General features: G+C 37.4%; 1 protein-coding gene across 6 annotated transcripts in view; it reads right to left on the reverse strand.

Annotated features, from left to right (window-relative positions):
• Positions 1 to 16,647, reverse strand: part of igsf21a (immunoglobin superfamily, member 21a) — a 311,041-nt gene that overhangs the window by 28,612 nt on the left and 265,782 nt on the right. For all 6 annotated transcript variants that reach the window (XM_089125332.1, XM_089125329.1, XM_089125330.1 and 3 more), the window contains exon 5: positions 6,259 to 6,374. In XM_089125332.1, coding sequence (XP_088981458.1) covers positions 6,259 to 6,374 — 116 coding nt within the window. The remainder of the gene's footprint in view (positions 1 to 6,258; positions 6,375 to 16,647) is intronic.

Raw genomic sequence — 16,647 nt, forward strand, 5'->3', positions numbered from 1 at the left:
TGCGGGAGTTAGAGCCGAGCAAACTTAATGACAGATAATATAGGGGATGATTATCGAGCCCTCTTTCAATCAGCATCAGATTGTGCAGAGGACACAACAGCCTGGCCTCAGCCGATGGACTGCTGTGTTTCTGAATGCTGCTCTTCCTGGTTTTTAAAGATTAGAAAAACTCCTTGAAGTCCATTTGCCACCAGAGGAGACTAACAAACAAAATGCTTAAAATGTTACACATGTTACACATGTTACACTAAACGAAGAATACTTTTGGAAAATAAGTTTGTGTACATTCACATGAGTCATTGGCCTCGAGAAAGCTGTTATATTGAAATTTAAGAACATTTAAACAATGAGACAATGCATCATCAATCCTTTCAAAACATGTTTGTTTTTGTCTTGCCCAATTCACTTTGGTAAGCCTATTATAAGTGTATTGTATAGGGCTTTACATATGGTGAGGGAGTGGCATAAGTTAGTTGTCACAACTAGTGAGAAAAGTTAAGCAAGGAAAAGACCAAATATAAGTTATTGTCACAATTTAGTCTGGTCTCTGTCATGTTTTGGTTTGTTCATGTCATCTTCCATGTCGGTCATGTGTTTCCCTGTTTGTCATGTGATCCTGCCATGTTTTGTCTGTGGTTAATCGTCTATTTAATCGTCTATTTAAGCCCTCATGTTTGCCATGTGTCTTGGTCAAGTATTGTTTCATGTTGCCCTGCTCTTATGTAAGGCTATGTTTACACGGAAACGATTCTGAAGAGAAAACGCAAAAGTGGCGTTGCGTCATCACTTTATACAGTATTCTGCATTTAGACGAGTGTTTTGGTGGGAAATCTGCGTGCATATGGTGACACAAAAGAGTGTCAAATTCAATGTAGTATGCACTCCAGGCAGCTAGGTGGCAACGTGAAGCACTTCCACATAACATCACCAAGTCCGCGCGCATGCATACAACCTTCACTGTCAAGCAGACTTTTGCGTTTTTACCGTTTACACGGGAACGCGGCGGTGGAGCGTTTTAAAGATTTCCACTCTGGATGGTTTCCACTCTGAATATTTCACTAAAATATTTTTACGTTTTCACCTGCGAGCGTTCTCGTGTAAACAGGGCCTAAGTTCACGCCTTGGTTTTTGTTTTCATGCCATGCCACGCCATGTTTTGTTTTAATTGTAATAAATTCTGCTCTTGGGTTCTCACTTCAACTTGCCTCAAGTGGATCCTTACAGTTATTCACTGAGCTGAGAATTTGTGAAACTTAACAGCTAGTGTCTCATTTCATTTTTGGATGCACTGTGTCTTTAAATTCATCCGAATCTAATCTTTCAAAATATTTCTGACTGGCTATGGAAGACAAAATTCAAAAAAGCTGAATGGTGACAAAACGAAGACAACCTTTTCTAAAAGCAGAAATGATGAACATGGCTGATGTTCAGCTCACTGTGGGAATGATAGAGTTTTTACCCCAAGCCATGCATGGTGACTGTTAAATTGATTTCAAGAGGGTCTTAAACTGCAAAGCCATGGCATTGATTTGACTTAGTGAAGATTGCTAAAAAAAAAAAGGAGAGTAAACACATGAAAAAGAAAATAGAAAACGTTCTGGATGATTTAGAAGAAAGCCATAGGGCAATGACACCAGCAAAGCTCAAATGAGATGAATCAAAAGACAGTAAAGGAGAAGTTGCAGAAGAGAAATGCAGTCCGATGGTGAGGCCCTGGAGCACAGCTGTATCCATTGAGAATAACATTATTTTATTTGTAAAGCAAGAGGCAAACAAGTGAATAATCGTCCTGTAATTCAAGATGAATATTAGTTTGGTTTGGTTTTAAAACTTGATTGGGGACTATTGTTAGCTTTCTGATTCTTAAAAGCGTTCAGATAAAATTTTATATATGGTTATCTGGTTTTTAAAAAATAGATTTAGGCTATGCCATTTTTATCACTTGTCTTTATCATTATTTGCTATTGGTCAGAATATTGCTTTTTGAATTTAGAACTAAACAACTAGACTAAAAGAAAGAACAATTTAAAGTTATATCTAGGTCTAGGTCAGTGGAGACTTCCCTAGTAAATAACTAAACAATGCCCCAAGTGTTAGTACATATTTATTTATTTAACAGTACAATCGATTACAAGGACACTTTGACATCATTGTTCTCCCTTAATGGGGCCGTTTCAGTTCCAGAGACACCAAATTATTTCTTGAATACAATTAATTTCAAAACATTGTTTGAAAACAGAATAGAGGCAGAAATCCACATGAGATGTAATATAATTTGGCAAAACATGTTTTTTCCCCCATCCAGTTCTGGTCCCATGGAGCATTATCAAAATCCACGAAACTGCTCCGCCCTTTCCCTATATTTTTAAACCACATAATTAATTACCACACAGTGCTAGAGTATATAGGCCAACTTAACAAAGTTAATTACATCATATGCTATATGATACAACCTTAAAATGCTTTTGTTTTGACAAATACTTCAAAAATAAATAAAAATAATGATATTTTCAGAGCCCAAATTAGCTATCAGCATTAACTCTTCGCATTAAGACAACGCTTCCCCGCCATTAAGGGAAATTTCCGTCTTTCTGTGTTTTCACTGTTATAAAGTAGGGGCCACTATTAAACATCTTCTGAAAGAGTACTGCGTATCCTGATCAAAACACAGGCAAAGAAAAGGCAGATAACAAGAGATAGCATATGTATCAACATTAAACAGCATATAAATCAAAACTGCATAATATATCGAATGAAATGTCAACCCAGAACAAGCTATAGGACTGTGAAGCTTTGAGGGTGTTGGTCGACTCAATCTACTCTATGTTTTAATCATCGTTCTGAAACTGATCCAGACGTAGTCTTTGACAAAAAAAAAAAAAAAAGAGCTTTTTTCTCACTTTTTTGCCCAAAATGTTACCTACCCAAATTGATCAAAGTGTTGATAAAACAAAAAGATTGCACAAAGCTATAATAAATAGATTTTTCTTTTTTTCTTTCTTTTTTTTTTAATGCAAAGGCTCTGTTCTTTCGTTTGATATAGAAAGAGGCATGTTCAGATATTCATACAACAAAATATTCTGAGGGCAATGAAAATTTTGTGAAAATTATCAAAAATACTGGTGATAGCTGGTAGGGGAAGAGTTAATAATAAAAGAGTACCACACTAAAATAATCTCCTTAAATAATGTGACCTTTTTTTTGTAAAGTTTTACCTTATTTATAACATTTTCAATATGTTTGTGCCTTATTTTGACTGTGCACCTGCCATAATGTCCAAAAGATTCAAAATTACTGACGACAATGTGAGAATCAGGAAGATCGCGATTAACAGACTGTTTACCCGAACAAACAAAAATCACTATCACAATCTTTTTGACAGCAATACATTTTAGAAACACATTTATTTCTAAATGTATTCACATGAAAATGTGGAAAATACTGTCAAACATTGCAAGTGAGAATCAACCTTTACATCTCTGAATAAGTTGTCTTTCACACATCCAAAAGGACCGGCTCATTCTATCAAGGACGACACAAATCAAGCCACATTCAACCACCAGCCTAGATTTGAAACTCCTTTGAAAAAATATTATTGCAAGAGCCTCATCAGCCTCCGAGACATCCAGAAACCTTTGACAAAGATCTTTTCAGCTCTAATTTAACTGCTGTTTCTTGGCTCATGTCGCTTGCCTGCATTGGCGGGTGTACCTGGGTGTTTGATGAGGAAGCGCAGGCTGTCTTGTGTGAATGAATGACAGTGGATTGGCTGGTAATGAGAGGCGGAGCTGCGGGTTGAACTCTCCTTGGGACTTGCACTCATGGGTTTTGTGCTAATGAAGGCCAGAGCCGGTCAGCCCTGGTGCTCAGCAATGTGACTCTTCAGGTAGGGAGGTGGAAATCATTTTTACACCACATGCCTATCACGCTGGGCTCTTAATTGCTGAAGATGGGGGTAAGATAGATCCGGAATACATTACGGATCGCCCACAGAGCGTGATTAATGGGCTCGTGGGATTTTCACAAACTGCTAGTTGAACTCATGCGTAGCTGGTGTGGATGACATTCATAAGGTTGGGGTGTGTGAGCCGTATAAAACACCACTGACTTCAATGAGAAGACTCAAAGTCATAGGGTCTTTGCACTCTACCCTATACACAATCACGGTACAAACAGTGAATGCGAGTTGTTTTAAACCTGTATGACTTTCTTCGGTGAAAAACAAAAGCAGATTATTCTCTTAGAAGACAAAACATTATTCTCTTAGACAGGACTTCTTCCTCGTCTAATTTCTGTCGCTCTACATACTGTACGTCACCTTGTATAATCGAAACGATTGGCTATGAGCTACTTTCAGGCGCATTTGATAGACATTTGTAGCACCCAATAAACGTATCTGGGCATTCGTAAACCACGCCTCAAATACGAGAAACCTAACATCAATCTCAATGAGATGTGGTCTGATGTTAGCCAGGCTACAATTCAATAGCACAAAGACTTGCTATTGCTAGGTAGGCCGACACGTCAAAATGGTTTGAAGAAATAAAAGTCACTTTTCCGCTGTCGGGCCAGTGCGAGCCAGGGCTAACAACGTGAAGGTCTTCACAGTGCATCCGAGACCCGACCCGGGACCTGTATGCGTTTGGGTCTATATTTTAAATGGTCAGCCTCGGATCTGAACGGGTCTGGGTCCAACTTTTGAAATAATAGACAGGTCCGGGTCGGTTCGGTATAGCACATTACGGGTCTCTTCCGGTTCGGGCATGAATTTTTTGACCTGTGATCAAGTTGTCAAGTTGTGTTTCCAGCCCAAAATCAAGTTGTGTTTCCACTGTCATTGTGTTTCCTCACAGCACTGCCCTAAACCATTTCCATTTGTACCATTTACCATCTCACATAAAAAAAAGAACACATACCTATTTGCTTACGACTGCTTCCATTTATTTGCGATCGCAAGAATCCACAGAGCAACACCATTAAGGCTTTTTAAAGGCTTAGACATTTAGAAAAATATCGCTAAAATATCATGTTAATGTCACATTTCTTTAGAAAGAAAGACTGAACATTTCTATTAATTTCCCACTAAATTATGCAATCCGATGAGGTTTGAGTGATCTCTCTCGTCTCTCTAAACTGTTAAGGAGTTTTTATGGATATGAGTTGACCAGAGTGCATGCTTTTTATGACATATGCAGATGCATTAGTCCAGTGTCAACAAAGGCACAGGGAAGAAACAGATCAGACATTAAACTAAATAAATACATGATTATGAAATAAATGATTTGACTACGTTCTACAAGCAGTCTCTGGTATGTTCCATAAACGTGTGTTTATTATCACAATGGTTAGCATATTTTGCTTCGCATCCATTGACCAGAATCCCCATCGGATCGCATGGAGGTTATTTTGAAACATTTGCTAGTGTCTAAATGTGAGTTTTGAGCTGAAAATTGTTTAAAATGTCTTAAATGTTGAAGTTAGCTGGTAGCCTGATAGAAAAACATGGGAAAGAAGCAGAGGTGTTGACTGACTACTGACTCGGGTAAACTCCGCCTCTGTACATGGCCACTCCTCAAGGAACAGTTGGCTCAGTTTGGACCAAGGTACTCGGCGGGCAAAAAAACCTGACCGTTGGCCCCAAAGGGAGCCCCAATGAGGACTGATTAAACCAGGGTTCCCCAATCTCAGACCTGGAGGGCCACTGTCCCTGCAGAGTTTAACTCCAACCCAGATCAAACATGCCTGAGCAAGCTAATCAAGGTCTTCAGGATCAGTAGAAAGTCACAGGTAGGCGTGTTTGATCAGGGTTGGAGCTAAACTCTGCAGGGACAGTGGCACTTTGGCCCAGCGGCCCTGGCATGCACTAGCACGATGGCCTGACAGTGGAAACACTGCTAATTAATCTTGCTAAACAATTCAAGGGCTCAAGAAACAATTGTGACCTATTGATACATTACACGTGGGGACATATTTGCAAGCATTTTGGTTTGTGGTTATGGATATTGTAAAAATCTACAAAACGGTAACTGAAAATTTGAAAATCAGCAAAAAAAAAAAAAAAAAATTAAATAACACATTTCAGTGCCAGAACATCCCTAGTTAAAATGTACATGAAACAAACTGTTCGACAACTCCCTATGCCTCCTCCGCATTATTGCCGTAAGCTACTTAATAAAGTGGTTGGGAAAAAATTGACCATGGCGAAAAAAAATCTTAGGCAAACAGCATGTGTTTGTGTATATATTGCCAGGGACTCACCGATGGAGCTGGTTTGCCTCCTTTGGCAATGCAGACCAGAGTGAGGTTCTGGGCCTGGTAGCGGCTGAATGGTGCTGGAGTGTTCTCTGCCACAACTGAGATGTTGTTGGGTGGAGCTGTGGGATAGAGAAAGACATCGATAAACATTCTGCAGGGCCCTACGGAATTTGTACTTTTTGTTCGTGACTCTCCTGTTCGAACTCATTCATCAAAATGAACAAATCTTTTTCCGAGTCATTTGGTTCATTCAACGAACGAAAACAACAAATTGACTCGGAAAAAAGATTCGTTCGTTTTGATGAACGAGTAGAACAGGAGAGTAAAAAATATTTATTAATTTAAAAAATAACAAAAGTTTAAGTTTTATGAGCGATCGTTTCGCTTGATAAGACCCTTATTCATCATCTGGAATCGTTTAAAGCCCTTTGAACAGTTTGCAGTTTGTACTGAAAATGTATTTTGGACCTTGAACCGTTTGGTTACCAATAAAGTGCATTATATGGAGAAAAATGCTGGAATGTTTTCATCAAAAACCTTCATTTCTTTTCGACTGAAGAAAGAAAGACATGGGCATCTTGGATGACATGGGGTGAGTAAATTATCAGCAAAAGTTTTTTTTCAAAAGTGAACTACTCCTTTAATTAATTTAATTAAATTAATCTTTAAAAATGTAATTACATGAACTGATACTGTACAATCTGAGTACATTCTATCGTACATAGAATTTCTGTCATTTATTGTAATAGATTTTTGACACAATTTATTCAAGGTAAACCAAACTTTTATTTGAAATTAAATGTTTGTGAAGTGAATATAGCATCCTCATATAGCGGGTCGGCAGACACTGAAAACAACACAAGCATCACACATGTTTAAGTCAACGCATTCTCATCCTTTAGCATCATATAGAATGCTATATGACAAAACGGCGCTATACTACGCACATGGCACCCGTTATCGTTAATATAACATGGGTAGGTTTAGGTGTGGGGTAGGGTAGGGTAGTATCATATTACGCTAAAGGATTTATGACGACTTGGGTTCGCATGTTATATTAACGATAAAGGGTGCCATGTGCGTAGTATAGCACCGTTTTGCCATATAGCGTTCTATGTGACGCTTTAAATGAGAACGGGCTGGTTTAAGTATGTGCAGTAGACCAAACTGCCACATTCATTCACACAGACACACAGAACAAGTAGGGTTCAGATTTAAATATCAGCCTTATTGCGGTTTAATATTCAAAGACACTAGTCCATATTGCATTTTGATTAATTGTACAGCTCTACTTTTTATTTCTTCATCTAAAATTTGCCAAATTTTGTGACATACTACATTACATAATAAATTCAATTTGTATAAATGATTCTGAACTGCATTTCAGAGCCGCATTTCCTTCGTAATGACATGCATAGTTATTCCCTATTAAGTGTTTGAACGCTAAATCTCCATACCAGCTTTAACATTCTTCGGCCTTTGAAACAGATTCTGAAATCTTGTGTATATCCAATGCACTTTCAAGTGGAGATGTGGTTGTGCATGGTTGGGGGTTTTGGAGTATGTCAGCATAGCTTTATTCTGTCAATGGGGGCCTGTCTTCTCATATGGGCCAGTTCAGAGTAAAGGAGCAGTGTTGTACAGAAAACTCTTAAGGCGAAAGAAGGAAGCGGAAGTCTGGAAGATGAGAGGATCGTGGTAGGGCCACAGGGATTTTCAAAGCTGGGTTTCCTTAGTCTGCGAAGACTCTGACCCGTCGCATTGAAATGAGATACAACCACCTACGATGCAGAACCGCAAATGTACAGTCCTCGGGGTGCTGTTATAGTGCTCGGCATTCCAGCAGCTATCTTAAACATAAAAAGCACCGGTCATAAAGGCCGTGTGTGTGTGAAACCGGAGTTGTTTAAGACGATGTGTGAAGCTTTATGCATATAATATTAACCAAGTCCTGCCAAGCTCCACTGGGGAGCCACACGAGCATGTCATGACATCGGAAAAGCAGAAGCGTATATCTTGACCGCCTGTGGGAATCCATGGGGAAGACAAAGACAGACTTCCTGGTACTTAATGTAGAAAGGATATGACGCTGGAAGCCTTGAAAACAAACCCCTTCCCAGTTCTCCACATGAATAGCCTTAATTTAAGCCAACCTGTCAGCCGGAATGAGCTGACTTTATCAGCTGTTCAGGGATGAAAAGGGGCGTGGGGGTTTATCACGTCTGCATTTTTTTTTTTTTTACAAGCACCAAGCGATTTATGATCCCCTGTCAACGCACCAGCGTAGGTGGGCATTGACTATTCAGGCAGCAGCATTATCACATAAAACACTTCCTGCAAATTCCCTTTCACACCCTGCTGAGACAATTGGATGTTGCTTCTGCTCAGTTAGGACCTGAGTGTTGAGTGTTTTTTATTATTCCTTTTTTGCATGTTGAAAGGATGACAAAAGGCATGTAATATCAGCAGGGGATTAGAGTGTTAGTTCACCCACCAAAAAACATAAAATTGTATCATAATTTATTCACCAAACAGAACACAAAAGAAAGAAAGGCTGCTTTTCTATGCAATTAGCTTTCCAGCTTCAAAAAGGAGGCAAAAGTGTTATAAAACTAAACTAAAGTGGTTTACAAGACTGAAACCATGATAGTTTGAGGGACAAACAGACTGACACATTTGTTCTTATTCACTGATAATTTTCCCTTCCAGTGAGTCCTGAATAACTGGCACCAGATTAGTGAGTCACATCACTTTGATTCATTAATGAATCATTCAGATGTTTTGTGAACTGGATCAACCAGTTAATCAAAATGATCAGACTCATACTTTACAAATCAGACATAACTACTTTTCCCACGTATTTGTGTGGGCACACAGAGGTTTTCAGTAAATGATGATTCATTTTTGGTTTGGTACTTATACAAAACTATTGTATGGAGTATTTTTTATTTTTTTATTTTTTTTTTGGAGCTCAACAGTGCCAGTTCTTGTTCATCATATTTATCCTACTAACGACAAGGACATTCTATTTTGTGTTCCACAAAAAGAAAAAGTTAAAAAAGAAAGAAGAGAGAAAGCCATACATGTTTAACAGCAGTTTCATTTTGGGTGAATTATTCCTTTAAGGAAGTCCCTTCAGGACATCTTTTATGAATCCCTTGATCAATAACCCTTGCATACTAAACAGGCAGAGGATGAAATAAAGATTGCATATCAGGAGGCCAAGGGTAATAAAGTTTTTTTTCAGAGTGTCACTTTAAGTCTAAATCCATATGCCATTCTCCAATAAATGAGCAATTGAAATTAATTGATTAAAAGAAAAAGGGTGGAAGAATGTGTGAAGGTTTGAGAGCTTTTGTTTCCTCAGCACCTAATTGCTTATTGATGGCAGATGTATGGAAGGAAATTAACCTTAGCGAACACTATTAGCTCTCTGGGAAACTGAGACTTGTCCTAAATTGGAGAATGATATGCTGTCACTTGATATTGCGGAGGGGACTATAATACGCACCTGCACGCACAACCAGGACACAGAACGCTGGCTCTGAATTGATGGCGTCCCAGAGCCATAAAAAAAGAATGTTAAATGTTCTGTTTGTTAAATGCTCAGAGTGGTCTTGATGGATGAGACCCCGTGGTGTCTGTTTATAGCAGTGGCAAGTCAGGGCTAATTAACCATGTGCTCTCACAACTGCTTCACGAAATGAGCCAAGCATACCGATACAAACCAATGCATGTCAGAAAAAAAAAACTATTGGCCAGATTTCTGCTTAATTCTGATAATCAACACTCAATTAATCATAGATTTGATGCCAAAACGATCGTGAGGTTGATTGCAAAATGATTAGAGATATGCTTAGCCTACTATGCAAGGTAATTCTGATAAATTCTCTCCTGTTGTGATGGTAGGTTTCCTTTCAGTCAATTTGCACGTTTTAATTCATAAATTGTTGGTAATTTATGATGCTAATGTCACATAAAAACAAAAACATTCAATAATACATTAATGGAATAATAGTACATGATTAAATAAGTTTTGGGACCACGATTGAGACTTTACTTTAATTCAACAAGTTAATTTAGGGCAACAATTTAGACAAAATTTTGCCAATTACGCCTCTGTTTTTGTTCCAATGTTAACCATTATGCATCTCTATATAAAGGCACTGAAGAAACATATGCAATATTATCAATAAATAACACTATGGCAAATTCATAGTAAACTACAAAGGCAGTCTGGGAGTTTATCATGAGACTCATCTCAACTCCACAGTTTGCGTTGGAGTTTATAAGAGAAATTAGAGCTGCTCAGGATTTTGTCAGTAGGGAAATCTAAAAAGCCAAGACTTTAGAATAATCCTTGATGGAATGTTGGAAACGGTTAAATTCTATGGTATGCTTGGCACACAACAATACCTTGTTTAATCCTTTAACAGATTATGAATGTTGCTTGATGTGATGGAATTACAGCTTTTTCACACTCAATTTGATTAAACTATCAAGGTTCTAGAGTGTTTTTTTTAAAGACAATTTTTCATTTACATTCAATTGAGACAGAAAACACATGGTATTTTCAAAGAGGAGGCCATTTTGTCAACTTCTGTCTTATTTTATCAAGTTTCAACATCAGAGTCAAAGAAAAAGCTGATAAATACAGGAAGGTCACTATAAACCTATAGGTTTTGTTGTGATGTGTATAAAATAAGAATCACCCGAGTTGGTTCACTGGTCTCCTCACTGACCCTAAAGTAAATCTTTTTCATTTCATTGCAAAAGTCTCCTAAATCTGCCACAGGCACTGAGATGAAGCCTTAAAAAATTCTCAATAAATCTGATTGATTGGTTGGTTGGTTGGTTGGCAGATATAGTTGTTCCTTGGTGGCTCTTAAGATGAATTATTATATGTGAATGGCACAATGTTACTGTTAGCTCAAATCTGAACAAGAGAACATGATGACATGAGAACTCATAAGCAACCATAAATCAGTCCAGGCATGTTACTGTGAATGTCCGTCTGCCAGCTGTTAAAAGTAATGTAAAGTGTGTAATTTTGTGCCAATTTTAGTTTGAAGGAATATTTCACTACAAAATTAAAATTATTATTAGTATTAATAGTATTACATGATAGTGTTGAGTGAGGAAAAAAAAAATTAAAGCTGTTATTCAGTGACCACTAATCTTCACCTCTAGTGAGATTTAACTGCAGCAACTCGATCACTGACTCTCTGAGTTGATCTCGAGAACCGAATCGGTCCAATTCATGAACAAATCATTTAGCCGAAACAACCAATTCATTAAAAAGATTCAGATTAACAATTCATTCATGAATCAGACATCATACTTGAACTCTGCAATATATTCATTATTATATTGATGAATATATTATATTGATGAATAGGGGGGTTATGGGCTGACCAACAGCAAATGGGGAGATTGCTCCTATGTAATTTAACAGCAATTTTTGTAATTCCATTTGTTAATTGCACAGAACTTATAACAAACATGCTCTTTATAAAAGAGCATACAATAAATGTGTTACCATTCCACTGTCATGTTTCCTCTTTAAAAAAAACATGTGTGAAGATTCCATCCTCTCATAAGCCACACCATCAAACCATTGATCGTAGAAGGGGCAGCCATGTTCCTTTTGCAGTCTGATAGCCTGAAGCACCATTACATTGCTCTTTTAAAAATAACTGCAAATACCTTTTTTTCCCTTTATTTGAGGAACAGGGACATTTATCCGAGAGTTCCCAGTAGACACATATTGTTGGCCTGGTAATTAAAGGATTTAGTAGGATTTAGTCCCCTATGAGACAGGGAAAGGAGGGGTACATCCCTTCTCACCCTCCTCTGACACCTGTTACTAAGATCTATTGGGTTCTCAGTCAAAACGCAGGGGACGCCTATCAAATCTGTTTCTTTTTCAGGGGAAGTCATATAATCAAAACTTTCCTAATGGATTATTTAGGTGTCTCTTTAGCGGCGAGCCACACCTCGAGACTAATCAGCCTGTGTTTGTAGAGGTCTTCATACATTTGAGTCTGACTACAACATAGAGGTGTCAGACTATAGTAGGTTTCATCAAGCAGTTTATCAACAGTTTTAATAGAATAAAGGAAATGACAGATAATCACACAAAACCACTGAGGCATTTGATTGAAAACCTTCCTGATTAATTCATTTAACTGCTTTAATTAGCTCTTATCAACAAGCAATCACATTATCTAACTTTCTTCAGGTCTAACAGTCAAGAATTGATTGGATCAGCCCATTCTCATCCCAAGACGTCATATAACTGACACTTTTGACCATGCGTCAACATCCAATATTTTAGGGTACCCTTTAACGTCAGTTAGATGACGCTATCTAATCTTAACCCAACCCCAGACCTAAACCTACCCGCGTCATCTAACTGACGTTAAAGATAATGCGTCAGTTGGATGACGCCCTAGGATCGCCATCTAAATGACGTAAAAGGGTACCCTAAAACATTGGATGTTGACGTATGGTCTAAGTCGTCTTGGGATGAGAATGTGTTGATTGGATAGGTATGACAAAGTTTTTGGGTTCAGAGATTTGGGAATTGGACGGTTACAAATATAGTCCTTCTGTATCACCGTTGACATTTAACCCAAAGTTACTCGAGAGGGACTCACCATGACATGATGTGTTATGAGCCGCTTGGAATTAGAAGTGAATATTAAACTGCATGTAACCTCAGAAAATTATCAGTGTCTTCAACATACAGCACGTTCAGACTCTCACGTGTTTTTTCTTCGGGAATTCACTTTTTAATCACACTAAATGCACACAAAGTACCCATATTGTATATAATAAATACAATATTAATCCGATTTTATAGTACACTTTTTTTAAATAAAACATGATGAAAAACTTTTTAAAATAAAGTCAAATTGAAGTTCAACTTCAAGTGAAATAAAATAAAATAATAATAATGACAACTTAAACATCTCATCAACAGCTATTTTTATGCTTAGTTTCAAAATGTCTATTTCAATGGATTTCAATAGTTATATGATCTCGGGAGGGAATAATTCACTGTGCAGAAAATATTGTGGTCAGTGCAAACCATGTTTATCCTCATTTCAGATGGTATTAAATGTAATCCACGTCATATTTTATTTTACCTTGCATCACATTTCTTTCCATGGTTTTCCAGGATGATAGATTCTACCAAGTGGCAGATGAATTTGCAGCTAAATACTGTTGAGTTTTATTGGGCACACGGCACAAAATATATAGGAAGCATTTCCATCTCCCTTTCAAAAGCTGGTAAGCCCATTTAATTTGCTACCCATGTATGATTAAATGGTTAGTCACATTTTATTATTTGCATTTAGCATTGCTTTTCCCTGCTGTGTGCAATAGTGTGAATTGCAAATGAATGCTGTAATACTATTAGGTCGATTTAAAATAATGATCAAGTCTTTTATGTCTGCTTCTTATTGTGATATGCTTAAACAGGACTTAGATATGTTCTTACGGATGCAGAACTTGTAACGGCGGATTATGTAATTACGTATTCAAGGTCGTTTCTACACTCCACTATGGTATGGCATATAAAAACGCTTCATTCTCAAGAGATCATTTGATGTATCCTCCCTGTGAAGTAAACACTAGCATAGGATCATCTCAACAGCAATGTATTATTCACAGTGTTGAATGACATAACCGTTCATACTTTGAAATGAGGGAGAACAGATACTTTCATTCAGTTTGAACCTAGACACACAGACTTGCTCTGAAAGGCTGCAAAATTCTGCTCTGACTTTAAACTAGTCTACAGATCAGGCATCAGAAAACTCCAAAACTGCATCTGAAGAAGCCAATAACATACAATGGGAAAGTAGCAATGCTCTCTTTCAGATGCACTAAAAAAGTTTCATTGCCACGTACAGAATTCAATGGTATCAATCATATCCTACTCTGTAGAGAACCAGCCTGCTGATCTGTATCCATTGTGGATATCATCAAATACTTAAATACACAAATAATCCATTTAATGGATCTGACATTTGACAATGCACACAAAAAATCTTTAGTCGGTGATACATGACTGTGTAGTTCAATAATTTAATGTCCAAGTCATTGGCATTACTAGCCAAGTAAACTAATCAAATTTATCAGGCATTTCTAAATTAATTCTTAAATGTCCTGATTGTAAGGATCATAAAATGTTTTTAATAAAAACACAATTGCAGCTGTAAGTCAATGGATGTACATCAAGAGTGATGCACTTTATTTTGTGGTATCACGGGTATGGAGAGCGGGTTGCAGATGAGAGCTGTGCAGGAGAGAATATTCCCACTCTAACAGGATACACCACTGATGACAACCACAGCGAACATGCAACAAACCTCCAGCTCTACAACTTATCTTTATGAGATGCATCCTTGCCCGCGAGTAATCTCTTCAAAAAGTAGTGGTACACACATAACTCGATTGCTGGAATGTTTACCAAATCTGTGGTAATGTATAATTCCCCTGCAGGTATGTAGCCTAATAAAGTATATAGTGCTAGCATCACTGCAACAAGAAAGAGGACAGAGATACAGTATAAAATGGTAGATTTAAAAATAAGTTAGACAAAAACACTTTCACACCTAAAAAAAAAAAAAAAAACAACAACACAAAAACATTTTCATAATGTCAGCTCAAAGTTGACAAATTGTCTCCAAGAATTTCATGACCATAAAAGTTCACTGAAATATATATATACTGTATATATACACTGTATATATATATATATATATATATATATATACACACACACACACACACACACACACACACACACACACATATATATATATATATATATATATATATATACACACACACACATATAATATAGTGTATATATATATATATATATATATATATATATATATATATATCTGTGAACTTTTATATATATATATATATAAAACGGCGAATATATATATATATATATATATGCAAATCTAAATATATAAATATATATATATATATATATATATAAAATATATAAATAAATACACACATATTTATATACATATAAAGAATATATATATATATATATATATATATATATATATATATATATATATATAAAGAATATATATATATATATATATATATATATATATATATATATATTGCTCAACAACATTGAGCAAACGTTTTCATGGTGTCAGTCAGCACATTGCAGATGATCCCCAATAATTTATTGCCACAAATAATTATTAAAGATGCTAACTAAATATTGAAATGTAAATTTGGTTTAGTTCATTTAAGTATTGTTCAACAAAGATTGACACGCAAATACATTGGTACCGTAAATTTAAAAATAGCTCTTTTGAATGTCGGTAAACTACCTTAATGGCGCACTAGCGGTACTAGTTCAATCTCAAATGACACACTTGATGTGTACTTGACAGTCCCTTTCCATTGTCTTATTGAGCCTGTATTGATGCAGGCTCCACTGTCATCACGTTAGCAAGAGGGCAGTCTTTGGGAAAGACAGAAAATGCAGTAGAGAAAGAAGCTCGGAAACTGGAGTCAGCCCTTTGAAATAGTCTTCCCAGGACGGGCAGTGACACGAGATAAAAGACTCTAGAGCGCATTTTAATCGCAAAGCCCATTGTGCTTTTAGCATTTGCATTTGCCCCACGCCCTTTTCATTTGCATTCGTCATTACTGTGCTGTCAGCTCTTATCGGGGTCGCTCTATAGTCCTCTTAGGGGAGGAAGGGAGCAGCTTGACGTTGAAAGTGGGCCTTTACAGTGCCATTAGATTGCAGGGGCTTCAAAATGCACTTTGTCTGTTGGGTGGGAGATGGGACTGACAGACCGTGCCAAACGCTGGTGTCACTTTGTACAAGTTCACCAGTTACAGAGCTCATTAATCACACTGATGTCATTAAGCGATGTTGGTTTCCATGTGGGCCTGTGTATGCTCCCTTCTGGACCCATTCGTCCATTTGCCGCCGTATGGTTTCGTTCACACATCACCCTGTGGTGAAAGCTGTCATCTGTGTGGCTCTTTTGTTCGAGCTGAGCTTCTACTTAGGAATCATCAAAAGTCTCCGACGCAGAACTGAACTTCAAGGCCCACGGCTATTGTTATTTAAATGTCATGTTAACCAGATACAATTCCTCCCAAACTTTCTTCCAACTTTCTTTACGAGTTGGGTCGATTTGTTTCTCGGCTTGCCTTAAACTTAAGCTCGGCCACACAATAGCAACTCGCGAATGATAGGAAATAAGATGCGTCATGGCTATAGGCGGCTTTAACTGTCAGTCTTTGAAGCCCCTGGCGGCTAAAAGCAGGCTTGGACTTGGAGCGCACCAGCTTTAATGGAGACGAGCGGGAAGTAAGAGAGGATTT

The sequence above is a fragment of the Pimephales promelas genome, chromosome 21 (genome assembly GCF_988280905.1).
Source record: "Pimephales promelas chromosome 21, fPimPro1.hap1.1, whole genome shotgun sequence".
In the NCBI taxonomy this organism is placed as follows: domain Eukaryota; kingdom Metazoa; phylum Chordata; class Actinopteri; order Cypriniformes; family Leuciscidae; genus Pimephales; species Pimephales promelas.